The 15,632-nt window shown below is 36.8% G+C and overlaps 1 protein-coding gene across 5 annotated transcripts in view; it reads left to right on the top strand.

The window, feature by feature from the left end:
- The window catches only part of DIAPH2 (diaphanous related formin 2), a 906,017-nt gene that overhangs the window by 702,403 nt on the left and 187,982 nt on the right, over positions 1 to 15,632 (top strand). For all 5 annotated transcript variants that reach the window (XM_064362655.1, XM_064362651.1, XM_064362641.1 and 2 more), the window contains one exon: positions 2,377 to 2,512. In XM_064362655.1, the coding sequence (XP_064218725.1) occupies positions 2,377 to 2,512 (136 nt within the window). The remainder of the gene's footprint in view (positions 1 to 2,376; positions 2,513 to 15,632) is intronic.

The following is a 15,632-nucleotide window of genomic DNA, read 5'->3' as shown; positions in this document are numbered from 1 at the left end:
CTTTTTATGGTTGAATAATATTCAGTTGTATGGATATATATCACATTTTGCTTATCCATTCATTGATTGATAGACATTTGGGTTGTTTTTACTTTTTGGCTATTAGGAATAATGCTACTATGAACATTCTTGTACATGTTTTTCCATGAACATCTATTTTATTTTGGGTAGTGTGTATCCTGGCGTGGAATTGTTGGATCATATAGTAACTCTATGTTTAGCATTTTGAAGGATTGACAGACTGTTTTCCTAAAAGGCCACCATTTTACATTTACCCCAGCAATGCACAGGAGTTTCCATTTCTTCACATCCTTACTTGTTATTATCTTTTTATTATTATTATTTTGAAATTACTGCCCTCCTAGTGGCTGTGCAGTGGTACCTCATTGTGGTTTTGATTTGCATTTCCCTAGTGATTAATGATGTTGAGCATCTTTTCATGTGATTATTGGTTATATGTTTATCTCCTTTGGAGAAATAACTGTTCAAACCCTTTGCCCATTTTAATTGGGTTATTTGCCTTTTGATTGTCAAGTTTTAAGTGTTCTTTATATATTCTTATGAGACATATGATTTGCAAATATTTCCTACCATTCTGGGTTGTGGCTTCACTTCCTTAACAGTGTTTGTTGATGACCAAAAGTTTTCCATTTTGATGAAGGTTTATTTGTCTATTTTTTGTTGTTGCTTGTGCTTTTGATGTTACATCTACATGTTCTTTTCTTCCTTATATAATAAAACAAACACTAAACCAGGGTTCCCTTCCAGCCTTGTAATTACATCAATGTGTGAACTTAGGCAAGTACGTAAACTCATTTAGAATTCAGTTTCCACATCTGTAAAAGGAAGGTTGGTTTAACAGAATGGACACTAATTTTTTGTGAATAAATTATCTTTATAAAATCCCTTACATTAGTAGTTCTCTGCCTGGGGCAAGGTTTTCCTCCGAGTAACATTTGGCAATTTCTGGAAACATTTTTGATTGTCACAACTGGAGTGGGATGATACTGGCACCTGGCAGGTAGAGGCCAGGGATGCTGCTAAACATCCCACAGTGCATAGGACAGCTCCTCTAACAAAGAATTATCTAGCCCAAGGTGGCAGTAGTGCTGAGATTGAGAAACCCTGCTTTAAAATTATGATTCTTGTATGCCAGTTTATTTTAAGTAGTGGTCTTTGAGTTCGTCTATAACAGCCAGGTACTTCTGTGCTCCTAGCCTATTGCTGTGGAGTCTAAGAGCACAAAAAGAATCACCGGAGAAAGAGGAGGTACCAGTGAAAGTAAAATCATTTAGATTTTGTAGGAATAAATCAATTCTTGCACACAAGGAGAATTTTGAAAGGGATTTTAAGGCTAAACTACTGTGTCTTTTAACATAAAGAAAAAATTATTTCAATGTAAACCCCTCCAGGCAAAGCCTTGTAGACATATTCTTGTTACTGAGTCTTTTTCTTTAGGATTTCTGGAACAAAATAGTTTTTGTGAAACAGTTTGTACATGCTACGAAGCATAGTTAATCAATCATAATAGAAAAAAAAAACAGAGCAACTTGATAGAAGGAACTTGTAGTTAATATGTCTCTGCATTCGTGATTTATCTGAACTCAAAGGAAGTTGATATTCCAGCTGATCACATTAATTCAGCTTTCTCTAATGCCATTACTGGAATGTACTCATTCGCTTGAGTTCCACAAATAATCTATCCAAAATAAAATAGACAATAGCTTGAAATATGTTTCAGCATTTCCAAATATTTTGACATGTAAAAAGCTGTCAAATTTGAAGGTATTTCTTTTCTGTGATAATACTGCTGATTGTTTCATGCCCTGCATGATTAGATGTAATCATTATCACCAGTACCAGGATGACCACCATCACCGTCATAGACTAAAATTCCTTGATTATCATATATCAGGATCTGTTCTAAGCACTTTATGTTTATATCATTTTTCCTCACAAAAAAATCCTATGAGGTAGTTTTTTTTAATCTCAATTTTGCAGATAACAGAAAAGTATACAATAAAGGGGGTAAAATACTTGCTGAATCATGTTTACTTACTAAGTCTTCTCTTTTGTGTCAAACTATTTCATATTTTAATAATAGATAAAGTATGTTTATCATTAAATCTGTAACATTGATATCCTTAATTTTCTGGCACCCTAGATAATGGCAATTTAAGACTGAGTTATTTCTAAATCTTTTTTCAAAAAGAGACATCTTACAATTAATTGTCTCTCTCAAAAGTGTATGTATACGTCTTCAGGCTGCTGTAATACCTTCCCATCTTGGCATATTTATATAATTTTAAAGCTGTGCAACTTCTCCATTATATAAGTAATGGAAAGGTTTTTGTTTAACTTTGTTTATGTGTATAGGAAGCACTGAGAGAAAACAATAAGAGAAGAGAAATGGAAGAGAAGACCAGGAGGGCAAAACTTGCAAAAGAGAAAGCTGAGCAAGAAAAGTTAGAACGCCAGAAGAAAAAGAAACAACTCATTGATATCAACAAAGGTATGAAAATATGTCCCATTTTTACAAAAATGCATAAGGTGCAAAATAATTGGCAGTTATTTATTTTTGGATTATAAAGTAAAATTTCATAGAAAATTTACAATAGTATTAGTTACTTGTGCCAAATTTCTCTCATGATGCTATCTGTATTTCATATCTCCCTACATTGAGATTCAGGATTTTTGATAATGCAAGATGATATTTTGTTGAGAAAATGTTTTTCTCCCTACTTTTCTTACCATAGTATATCGTATTCTGAATGAGGCAGTGGGAGAGAAGAAGAGGGTGAGATGAAATGTGAAACATGGGTGTGGGGAGATGAGACTTACCTTCATTTTGTTGGCACATGTCTGTTGACAGTGCAGTAACAATTAACAGTCTTTCTTGGAGGCTTGAACATTTCAAATCCTAAGAGATATTGACAGCACTATTACAAGTTGAATAAAATAGGGAAAGACATCTTGCACGACTGTGAACCTAAGTACAAAATGCTGGTATGTTCATAGAGTTTCAAAGTAAGTTCTTTGAGGCCAGGCACAGTGGCTCATACCTGTAATCCCAGCATTTTGGGAGACCAAGGCGGGAGATTCGCTTGAGGTCAGGAGTTCAAGACCAGCCTGGCCAACATGGTGAAACCCTGTCTCTACAAAACATATAAAAATTAGCCAGGCATGGTGGCAAGCACATGTAATCCCAGCTACCTGGGAGGCTGAGGTGAGATGATCACTTGAAACTGGGGGGGGCGGAGGCTACAGTGAGCCAAGCGGCACTCCGGCCTGGGCAGCAGAGCAAGACTCCAGCTCAAAAAAAGAATAAATAAATAAATAAAGTAAGCAAGTAAGTTGTTTTGTTGGTTAGCAAGAGTGATTGTATATTGTTGGTGAGTTATTTAGTTTGGTTGGTTTGCTTTCTGAAGAAGAGAGGGCAAAAGAAGAAAGTGATTGGTATCAGGTATCTTCACACTGAAAATTTAAGAGTAAAAAAGCACACATAGTCTTTGTCACCTGAGGTTTAGAGAATTTAAGATCAAAACAAAACAAAATCGGAACAAGATACAAGGTAATATGACTAATATGGACCATGTATTACTGAAGATAACAGTAGTAAAAATTGCAAGCACTCTACAATATCGACCATGTGCCAAGCATGATTGTAAGACTCTTATGTATTTTAAGTCAATCCTTACAACATCTCTATGAGGTAGGTGCTATTATTATCTCATTTTACAGATAGAAAATGGAGGCTCATAGAAATTAAGGAACTTGCCCAAGGTCTCACAAATAGGAAGTACCAGCACCAAGATTAGAATCCAAATTGTCTCGCTATAGAATCTTTCTGTTTACCTATGCCACTGTCGGGAGAAAATGATAACAACAACAACTAACATATAGCACTTGTTATTTACCAAGAACTATTCTAGGAATTTTATATTTAGGAACCAATTTAATTCTCATAGAACCCTATTAGGAAAGTACTACTACCTCATTTTAAAATGACAACACTGAGGCACAGAGAAGTTAAGTAACTTGCCCAAGGTCACAATGATAGTAAGAGGTAGAAACAAGATTTGAACCTAGGCATTATGTAACCAGAGTTAATTTTTATGTGTTTTTAGTATAATTATAACAATCATTAGCAAGTATTTTTACAGTAGTGTTTCTTAATGGCTAATCTTCTAAAGAAATATCTATACCATTAAGTTTAGTCTTCGTACTTTTAAAATAAGTAAAAATTTTCAGGAAGTGACTATAGTTTATATCTAACACCTAGAAAACATATATAACATAATTTTTTATTATTATTATTATTATTATTATTATTATTATTATTTGAGATGGAGTCTCATTCTGTCTCCAAACTGGAGTGCAGTGGCGTGATCTTGGCTCACTGCAACCTCCACCTCCTGGGTTCAAGCAATTCTCCTGCCTCAGTCCCCCGTGTAGCTGGGACTACAGGCAAGCACCACCACACCCAGCTTATTTTTGTGTTTTTAGTAGAGACAAGGTTTCACCATGTTGGCCAGGATGGTCTCGACCTCTTGACCTCGTGATCCGCCCACCTGTGCTGGGATTACAGGCGTGAGTCACCACACTAGGCTCCACATAATTTTAACAGAAGAAAAAAAGTAATATTATGTAAAAAGCTGTGTTAGAATAGTATCAAATGATTTAGCAAACAGTCTTTATAATTAGAATCAGGAAAACTGGTCATGACTGAGGTCCCTCTGTTAGGAGGTAAGCACTAGAGTACAGCATGGCAATGTGTATTTATAGGAAGTTACCACTGAAAAGGTGAAGAAGTCAGTAGAAAAGTTCTGAAAGTTAGCTCCCTTATGTGCAAGGAAGAGTAGTTGGAGAAGAGGCCGGAAGAGATACTAGGGGACAGATTGTGAGCTTCTTTTCTGGTATGCCAAGGGTCTTACCCTGAAAGCTGTGGGAAGCCTGTGAATGTTTATAAACTGGAAATTGATGCACATATTCAGGTTTCTTAGATCATTTTTTTTTTTTCTGAGACAGAGTCTCACTCTGTCGCCCAGGCTGGAGTACGGTGCCATGATCTCAGCTCACTGCAACCTCCACCTCCTAGGTTCAAGCAATTCTCCTGCCTCAGCCTCCCAAGTAGCTGGGACTACAGGTTGCACCACCATGCCCAGTTAATTTTTATATTTTTTGTAGAGACAGGGTTTCACCATGTTGGCCAAGCTGGTCTCGAACTCCTGGCCTCAAGTGATCTGCCTGCCTTGGCCTCCCAGAGTGCTGGGATTATAGGCCTGAGCCACCGCACCCCGCCAGAAAGATCATTTTGACAGAAGCAGAAAGAACATGTTGGAAGGGGAAAGCCCTAAGAGAAAATAGAGGTTATGAGGATATTGTCATAGTCCTGACAAGAGATGATGGTGGCCTGTACTAATACAGTGACAGTGAGATTTGAAAGCAACAAGAGGTATATTAGTCAGAGTTATTTTGAGAAACAGAACTAGTAAGATGTGTGTATACATACACGCATGCACACACACACAGATTTGTTTTATAGAATTGGCTCAAGTGATGATAGAAGCTGGCACGGTTAAAATGTGTAAGGCAGGACAACAGGCAAGAGACCCAGGGGAAAGCCAGTGTTACAGTTCAAGTCTGAAGACCATTTGCTGCAGAATTCTCTCTCGCTTGGGGCATGTCAGTGTTTTTGTTCTAGTCAGGTGCTCAACTGATTTGATGAGGCCCACCTACATCATGGGGTACAAACTGCTTTACTCAAAGGTCACTGATTTAAATGTTGATCTCATCCAAAAACACCCTCACAGAAACATCCAAAATAATGTTTGACCAAATATTTCGACATGTGGCCCAGCCAAGTTGACATGTAAAATTAACCATCATGAGAGGGTGTTAAAGGATAGAATTGACAGGTGCTGATGATTGATCAGATGTGTAAATCAAAGGAGGCAAGTGTTAAAGAAGATGGTACGCTTCACAGGGAAAGCAAATTCAGAAATAGAGCAGATTTTCTCAGGAGAGTTACAATGACTGGTATCATTTTAAATATGTTTAGTTTTTAGATATCTTGTAAAGATGGAAAATGTCTAAGAAGCCATTGTATATGTGATTGTGAAACTCAGGAAAGAAGTCTAAGCTAACCATATTGGCTTGGGGATTATCGGTTTCTATTTGAAGATTGAAGTTACAGTGTACTAGTTGGCCACGGCTGCCATAAGAAAATGCCGCAAGCTAGGTTGCTTAGAACAACAGATATGTGTTGTCTGACAGTTCTGGAGGCTAGAAACCCAAGATCAAGGTGCCAGCAGGGTTATGCTCCTTTTGAAGAGGTTGTCGTAGGATCTGTGCCAGGCCTTTCTCCTAGATTCTAGTAGTTCCTTGCTTTGTCACAGCATAACTTCAACTTTCTCATGGCGTTCTCTCTGTGTGCCTATCTATCTTTTCACATGGTGTTTATTTTATTTTATTTTATTTTATTTCTTTGAGACGGAGTCTCACTCTATCGCTCAGACTAGAGTGCAGTGGTGCAATTCCGGCTCACTGCAACCTCTGCCTCCTGGGTTCAAGTGATTATCCTGCCTCAGCCTACCGAGTAGCTGGGACCACAGGTGCCCATCACCACACCCGGCTAATTTTTGTATTTTTAGTAGAGACGGGGTTTCACCATCTTGGCCAGGCTGGTCTTGAACTCCCAACCTCATGATCCGTCTGCCTCAGCCTCCCAAAGTGCTGGGATTACAGGCATGAACCACCTTGCCTTGCCATGGTGTTTGTTTTATAAAAATACCAGTGATATTGAATCAGAGGCCTACCCTACTCCAGTATAACTGCCTCTTAATTATTTTTTATTTTATGTCTTTAGAGATGGGGTCTCACTCTGTCACCCAGGCTGGAGTACAGAGATGTGATCATAGCTCACTGTAGCCTCAAACTCCTAGGCAGAAGCAGTCCTCCTTCCTCAGTCTCCCATGTAGCTGGGGTTGTAGGTGTATACTACCATGCCCAGCTGCTCTTTGTTTCCGGTTTTTTTTCTCTTACAATAAATATTTTATAATGATCACCTCTTAATTACATAGTTCAACTTATAGCATGTGTTTGTTTGAACGAAATCACCAGGGTAAAGTATAAATCAGAGGTTCTGAAACTATTTGGTCTCAGAACTCATTTACACTAATAATCATTGAGGACCCCAAATTCCTTTTGCTTATGTAAGTTGTTTATATTAACATTTATCGTATTAGAGTTAAACCTGAGATAATTTTAAAATTATTTATTGATTGATTCAATTAAATAACAACAGTAAACCTTTTCATGTTAAAATACATAACCTTTTAAATGAAAACTACCGGTATTCTCCAAAACAAAAAATAATTAGAATAGAAAAAAATTAGTGTCATTAACCTCTTCACAATCTCAGTAAGACAGCTTGATTCTCATACCTACTTTTCCATTCAATCTGATTCAATATCATTCCTCATGTAACTTCTGGAAAACTCCATGATAAACTCAGGAAAGAATGAGAAATACAGAAAGGCAAAACATTGTCAGTATTATTATGAAAATAATTTTCACCTTGCAAATCCCTGAAATGATCTTGAGGGACCTCTAGGAGTCCTCTGCCCACACTCAGGCATTGCTGGAGTGAACAACGAAAAGAGTTAGTGGTTGAAAATGGAGACTATCCAAATTTTGTTCTGAGAACATAATCTTTCTCTCACACTACACCAATTCTTGCCCTTCTTCAAGTATTTATCAGCCTTTCACTGTTCTCCTAAAAATGTGTCTATAACAGAAAAAGAAAGAAGGGCTTATTTTGATTGTATCTATAGTTGTTATAAGACCAACAGGTTTGTATGCCTGCTGCACAGTAACAGACCAATACCCTGAGACAACTGGGATGCAGCAGAGAAAGACATTAATGATTGCAGGGCACCAAGTAAAGAGATGGCAGGCGACCCTCAAATTCATCTCCCCAAGGAGTTCTGGGCTGGGATGTTTAAGTAGATCTTGGAGACCAGGGGGCTGGAAAATTGGAGTCATTGATTGACCAGGGCAAAGAGGATGAAATCATCAGGATGTGGAAACTGCATTCTTTGATGAGTCAGCTTCTTGTGGGATCCTTCAGACCAGCTGACGTCAGTAGTTTCCTTGGTATGCAGGACTGAAAGTATAGCTCAAATGAAAAACTTAATGTTTGATAATGTTCAAATTGTTATCTACAGAGCAGTTAAGGGGAACTATAATCTTGTAACAGGGTCTGTGTGATTCTGAAGCAGTAACTAGCAAACAACTCTGAGGATGCAGGTCAGAGAGCAAGCTGACTTAATGATTAACACTGAATCACTGAATGTGCTGAAAGCTTGATTTATCTCCCTCCCTCCCTCTCTCCCTCCCTCCCTCCTTCCCTTCCTTCCTTCCTTCCTTCCTTCTTTTTGAGACAGGGTCTCACTCTGTGGCCAAGACTGGAGTGCAGTGGCGCAGTCTTGTCTCACTGCAGTCTCCGCCTCCCAGGCTCAAGCAATCCTCCCACCTCAGCCTACCCAGTAACTGGGACTACAGCCACACACCACCATGCCCAGCTAATTTTTGTATGTTTTGTAGATGTGGGGTTTCGCCGTGATGCCCAGGCTGGTCTGGAACTCCTGAGATCAAGTGATCTGCCTTGATCTCCCAAACTACCAGGATTATAGGTGTGAGCCACTGTGCCTGGCCTATTTTCTCTTTTTCTTTCTTTCTTCTTCTTCTTTTTTTTTTTAAGATGGAGTCTTACTCTGTTGCCAAGGCTGGAGTACAGTGGCACAATCTCGGCTCACTGCAACTTCTGCCTCCCGGGTTCAAGGGATTCTCCTGCCTCAGCCTCCCAAGTAGGTGGGATTATAGGCATGAACCACCTTGCCCAGCCTCGAGATATTTTCATTTCTTTACCTCCTTTCTCCATGATTAATTTTTTAATTTGTGTAGGGATAGTTTCATAGTCTGTATTTTCATTTGCTAATATTTAGTTAATTACCTCTTCAAATTCATTGAAACCGTAAGATAAGTATCCAAATAAGTTTTTATGCATATGCTTGGCTGAGTGATTTGAACGTGAAAGATAAATTTTTAAAAATTTGATTTATTTTTTATGTGTTCGTATCAAAGCTCTATTTACGTATCAATCAAATAGTAAACTGTACTGTTAGCTTCTTGATTGATGGCCCATGTGTTACAAATATTACTTTTATTGTAATGTTACTTTATACTTGGACTATAGGTGCCTTAGTACTTATAAATATGTTTCAAAAAGAGATCCTTCCATTGCAAGTATATAGTTTTAATTATGAAGATGAAAAGATGCAGGAAAGAAAGAATAAGAATAATAGAGTTGGGTGTCTGTCAAGATGGAGCTCACTATGAGTTTCTCAGAGAATGTCTTAGGAAAGATGCTCTTATCAGCTAGACAGAAGGCAGTTGTGAGCGCTCTGAGAGCTGGGAGTAGTCATGATGGAGACACATCATATGTGAATACCTGGGGTGTGAAAGCCTATGGAAGACAGGAGTGAGGTGTCGTCAGAAGGTGGTTTATAGAACTTTAAATATGTCCAATTAGAACACTGTAATCTTCTTTTCCACCGAAAGAGAGATGATATGGAACATTTCATTGCCATTGTGAGGTATGTAATATGTAGTACACAGAGGTATTTCATGCACATAGCATTGGAACCGTAGGATCTTACCTATAACAAAAGGAACGAGTCCCTCGAGTAAAGTAAGTCACATTGGAAATTACAAATAACTTTTTAAAAAACTCTGCACTTTCCATAAGGCTTCTATTTCCTATCAATTTAGCAAAGGACAAACACTTCTCCCCTTACTTTTTTTTTTTAAACACATCTATTACTTAGTAGACGTAACTTAGCAAATGTGAGATATGTTTATCTGGCATGCAAAATTATATACATTCATCAAGGAGAAATATTTGAGGATTTAATTATTCAGAAAAATAATAGGATAAAGCAAACAGAAAAGATTATTTCTGTAATCTAGATGTAATCAACTGAGCTCAGAATTAAGTAAAGATATCATGAAAACCAAGCAGCCAGAGAATTATATCTTTCAAGTTAAATCCATAAAAAAATATCATGTACCAAGGTTCCATTTTGAGAGAATCAAAGATCAGAAGGCAAAGGTCATGATAAGAAACAGTTTTTTTAACTGTAAAGACGAAAATAGATACGATTAAAGAGACAGGCATTTTATAAACATTAAGCGGCATTACTAAAAATTTAAATTCTTTGTGTTCGAAAATAAAGTTCAATCTTAGCTCTGCTGCCTAGCTTTATGACCTAGTTCTGTTGTCTCTTCATGCCTCAGTTACCTCATCTGTAATATAGGATAATGACATTCTTGCCTCCTATAGTTTTAGTGAAGATTAAGTGAGATGATTAAGTACAGTACAAAACACAGGGCCTAGAATATACTTGCTGCTGCTGATATGATGAAAGAGTCATTTTTATTTTCCTTGAAGAATCTGGTAAAAGCTCAAGAAATAGTCTCCACCCTTAAGAAGTTTTCATTTTTGTCAGAGAAAGAAAGCAAAGCTGACCCAGCAAACATTAAACTGTGTACTGATACATAATAGAGATTATTTGCTCTTTAGCTCTATCTAAAAAGGGAAATCAATGAGGTCTGGTAAAATTACATAAAGTTTCATGGAGAAGGCAAAATACAGCCTCTGAACAAAGCAGTCAAGCTAGACCCCGAAGGTTGGGTAACATTTGGCTGAGCGGAGGTGAAACTATCCAAGTAAAAGGGAATAACCTCAGCAGTAGTGCATGTCAGCACATAAGGCAGCATGCTTTATGTAAGATATGTGTAATAGCCTATAGGAAAATACATCAAAACAATTCAGAGAATGGGTCCTAAGTTCAAGTCCCAGCACCACAGTTTACTGGCCATATAATCTCTGACAAGGTGTTCCATCTTTCTGTGCCTCAGTTTTTTTCTTCTATAAAACCAGAGACTGGTGTTATTTATACTCCAGTCTGTTTATGGATTATACGTTCATGTCTTTTGGCCTATTCCCAGTCTCTGATAGTTAAACGTTCAGTCAATATTTTCCGTTGGTGTCATTTTAGCGCAGGGTTTGATTTGGAAAACTGTTGGAAAGGTAGGATGGAGCCGGGCTGTGAAAGAGCCTTCAAAGTCAGGCAGGGGAATTGTGGCATGATGAGGTAGGAGAGCTAAGGTTATTATGGGAATTCATTTAGGGATTTTCAAGAAGTAAGCCAGAAGCACAAGAAAGGAGAGGAGACTACAAGGAGGATGTAGCTGGAAAAGAACAGTGAAAGGTGATGAAAAGGGAGTGAGCTCATACCTGATTCTCTCTTCAAAGGAGTTTAAACCTGTTAGCAGTTTCAGAAGATGGTAACAGGAAGGAAAAAATTTTATAAAGGAGATTTTAAAAGGCAGTTGGAAGTTGCATGCAACAGATTGATGAGCAAGAGACATCTTTTTAAAAGAACAGCACAGTTTTACCAGTAGATAATTATATATTGATGTCTTTTGGCACATTAGACTATTTGATTCATCCAACTAGCATTTATTGCACCATTTTCCAAATAATTATAATTAGAGCATGCACAGTAATATACCACTTATTTAAATGTAAAATTGAGAAAGCTAATTTAAATGCGACAGAAATATGCTAAATCAACAAATGTACTCTAATATATGCACTAGTATGCAAACTATGTAAAGTTCTTGGTCTAATCTATGTTCTCCAATGTTGGGCTATATTGGTATAGATGACAATTATCTTAGGGACCACTAAAAAAAGATTAATTCTGTAGGTAAAAAGAGAAAGCTGACCAAATATTTGTAAGTAAATCTCTTTCTTTTCATGTTTATGGAAGTCAGCAAATTAACTGCAAAATCTTAGAGGAAGCAGTAGGAAAAAGTACATTAAAAATGGGCATTTTGAAATTGCAAACTACAAGCATGATTTTTATGCAAATATTAATTTAATCAGGAACAGTTTTACTCCTCCTTAGATAAGATTATATGGAAATCAGAATTGCCTGTTTACTTCTAGTGTCATGAAGAATAAGGTACCTTAGATTTGATGATAAATCAGTCTTCAGAGAGTAGAGTAGCAATTTTTGCCAAATAAACCTAAACATTTAAACTTTGTGGCTGATAGCAATTTTCTTTTTCTGTGTTTTCCTAGTCGTAAAATAATTACATCTTATAAGTGAATAAACTCATTGCACATTATATTGCTTTGATCTGAATAGGTCTATTTATGTTTCTTACCATCATACCCCAGACATTAAATCATAGTCACCAAAATTATATATTAGAAAACTCACAAATAATGGAATTGATCCAATTAGTAGTAAATCACCTCTAATAATATAAATTAATGAGACAATATCGGTGCTGTCATTCTGGCATATATTTATAACTGCTAATAAACAGCTCCTAGATACTAATACAAAGTAAAACAAGTTTGTATCCTTGGTACGAGGTAAGGCCTCGTAAAGCCTTACCTATGAAGAGAAAAAGTATATCTGGCTGATACTATGTTTACTTTAAGTTACCTAGTTTCCTACCTTAGCAAACATTTCAAGAAATCTATGTTTATTCAAAAATCAGAATTTTTTTCTCTTTGTTCTCTAGATTTGTTTTTTTCAGTGAAAATCTGGGGTTTGTTTCCCTAAATAAAACTAGTCAGTGCAGTAAAGGTTTACCCAGGTCTTTGGAGCTTCTCACACATTAAGGTGTTTCGAATGATTTTGTGACTTTGTTATTCTAATGAAATATCTTTAGGTCCATGTTAAGGCAATATCATGTCATGCTGCTGCCATTTAGTAAACATTTGTTGAGTTACTAAGTTTGAGCACTGGGATAACAGATATTGAGGTGCAAAGAGGAGGAACTCCTACTGTAGCAATCTTCAAATGATAAATCACACCCTGCTGGCTGAATCTGCTGACCCCCAATGACATGTAATCTGTCAGATGTCTCCCTCCTTGGTTTAGCCTGTGGTTGAAATGAGTGTGCCCTTCTTGCCTTTGGAGCGAGACAAAATGAGTTCGCATCATTTACACAGTGCATCCTTGAACAATTCATCTAACCTCTCTGATCCTCAACTTCCTCACCTATAAGACAGAAAACAACAGCATCTACCTCATAGGATTTTCATAAGAACTAAGTGAGAGGATACATGTAAATCTCTTACTACTTGCCTGGCACATGGTTAGCGTGTAAGAAGTGGTAAATGTTATTGCTTTAATAATAATAATTGTTTAGTGAATGTATCAAGGAAAATTATCAACGGCAATAATCATTACAATAAGATCTTCATTGACTAGCCTAAGAGAAGTGGTGTTTTGATTAATCTGACTTTATAATTATATAGAAAGCTATCTTGGCATCAGTCTTTATCATCTGAAATATTTTTGAACTCTTAGTGTACAACCCTCCTCACACTCTCCCAACCACCACCCCCACAATTTTAGCTTTACATGTTACACAGGTGAAAATGTACATCAGCATATGGCACTTAAATATAATTTTGGACATGTAGCCAGCACACAATATATATTTACTGGTAGATCATTAGGATTTCAGTATTGTCTCCGGGCCATTATTCAGAGCATTGGTGATCACTATACACTGGCATTGGAACATGTGCTTTATCTGTACTATTTCCATAACACACTCCATCCACATTAATTGAAGATTCTAGTTATTCTTTCCTGTAGCCTATTTAAGCCACTTATCACCAGTAATTTTTTTTTCCTGACCCTATACTAAAATAATTACATTTACGGCTTCAGCTCACGGGAAATAAGTGCTAAACTCTTATTCTATCTGCCTTAGCAGTTAAACAAATTCCTACATATACTAAAAATATTCTTTTAAATGAGAGACAAAAATAAATATGTGAAACAAGATAGGTAATATACTCTAGATCTCATTAAGAGTTCTTGCATTCTAAATGCAGAAACTCAGATTTGCAAAAACTGTAAGAGCGGTCTTCAGTGTGCTGAACATTTAACAAGATTTCATCAATTCCTGTGTAGAAGATGAGTAATGCCGGCAGTTACAAATTTGGCTTTTCTCTACAGTATATGCTTGTTGCTATATATGATTTATGCAACTTTACTAGGCAGAAATCTATGAAAATATTAGAGCAGGTAAGTGAAAGCAATAAAACTGACTACATAAGAAATGACCAAAACACATTATAGGTGGCCTAATCATTTATTAGAAACATGTTTTGGTTCCATATTTTAATATTCTAATTCTTATTCAGAAAAGTGTCAAATGAATAACAGCTGTTATACAGCAACATTGCAATTAATTTGGCTCTGTTCTTAGTCAAATGCGCTTAGATTCATGTCAGTAATTACACCTAACCGATTCACAGAACCAACAAACTTCACTGAACCCAACTGAGTCTCTAATTACGTTTTTTTTTTTTTTAATTATATCTGTTCCACCCACATTGAATCCCTGAGCTCCTGGGCTGCTTCAGAATCAGGACAAAATCTACTGTTACACTTGGCAGGGCATGGTGGCTCACGTCTGTAATCCCAGCACTTTGGGAGGCCGAAGTGGGCAGATTGTGTGAGGTCAGGAGTTTGAGACCAGCCTAGTCAACATGGTGAAACCCCATCTCTACTAAAACAACAAAAAGTAGCTGGGCGTAGTGGTGGGTGCCTGTAATCCCAGCTACTAGAGCGGATGAGGCAGGAGCATTGCTTGAACCCGGGAGGTGGAGGTTGCAGTGAGCCATGATCAAGGCACTGTACTCCAGTCCGGGCGACAGAGTGAGACTCTGTCTCAAAACAAAAAAAAAAAACCTATTGTTATATTAAATGTGCAAAAGGATTATTTTAGATGAAAACCTTTCAGTGATTGTTAATTTAATTCCACAAGTATTTATTGAATGCCTACAGTGTGCTGGTCAGTGATGACATACCCTAATCAAAATATGGTTGACTGATAACTCAGCACTATTAACCTAGTTCAGGGGTTATTAACTATCAGCCTTTCTCCCTCTCTTATGTACGTCTCTTCTGTAAGAAATAATGGTTCTTGCTGCATATAGTCCCATAGGTGTATGTGTACATGCACACAGGAGTGTATGTAGCATATAATATATATATATATGTGTTTCACATATATATGTCTTTAAAATGTCTATGTTTTTTTTTTCAGTGTCAATCCTCAGTCCTCTGTTACACCCCTCACACGTGAACAACCTACAAAGTATATAGTATCTTAACTAGTTAGTGGGAAAAAGTGGAAAAGAAGACATAGTTTAAGAAAGCAATTATACCTTTGTTACAATGGTATTAGGAAGACATTAAAACCTAAACTTAGAATACCTGCTTGTCACATATATCAACAGTAGGTTTCATATGCTATTTCATAAAAGCTCAGAAGATGATTGTATGATTCATATGGAAATCAAAAAATAATTATCCTTTTAAATGTGCAATTAACTATGGATGGCATAGTACTTTTATTTGTTTGAACCAGTACTAGAATCTATTTTAAATGTACTTCTAAAAAAATTCTTTTTGCCAGAGTAGGTATTTCAGAGCTCCTGTATTTGATTTAGCCTTTTCTAT

The sequence above is a fragment of the Aotus nancymaae genome, unplaced genomic scaffold (assembly GCF_030222135.1).
Source record: "Aotus nancymaae isolate 86718 unplaced genomic scaffold, 86718_ANA_hifiasm-v0.15.2.pri h1tg000004l, whole genome shotgun sequence".
NCBI lineage: Eukaryota > Metazoa > Chordata > Mammalia > Primates > Aotidae > Aotus > Aotus nancymaae.
This window is presented reverse-complemented; position numbering and strand designations above follow the sequence as displayed.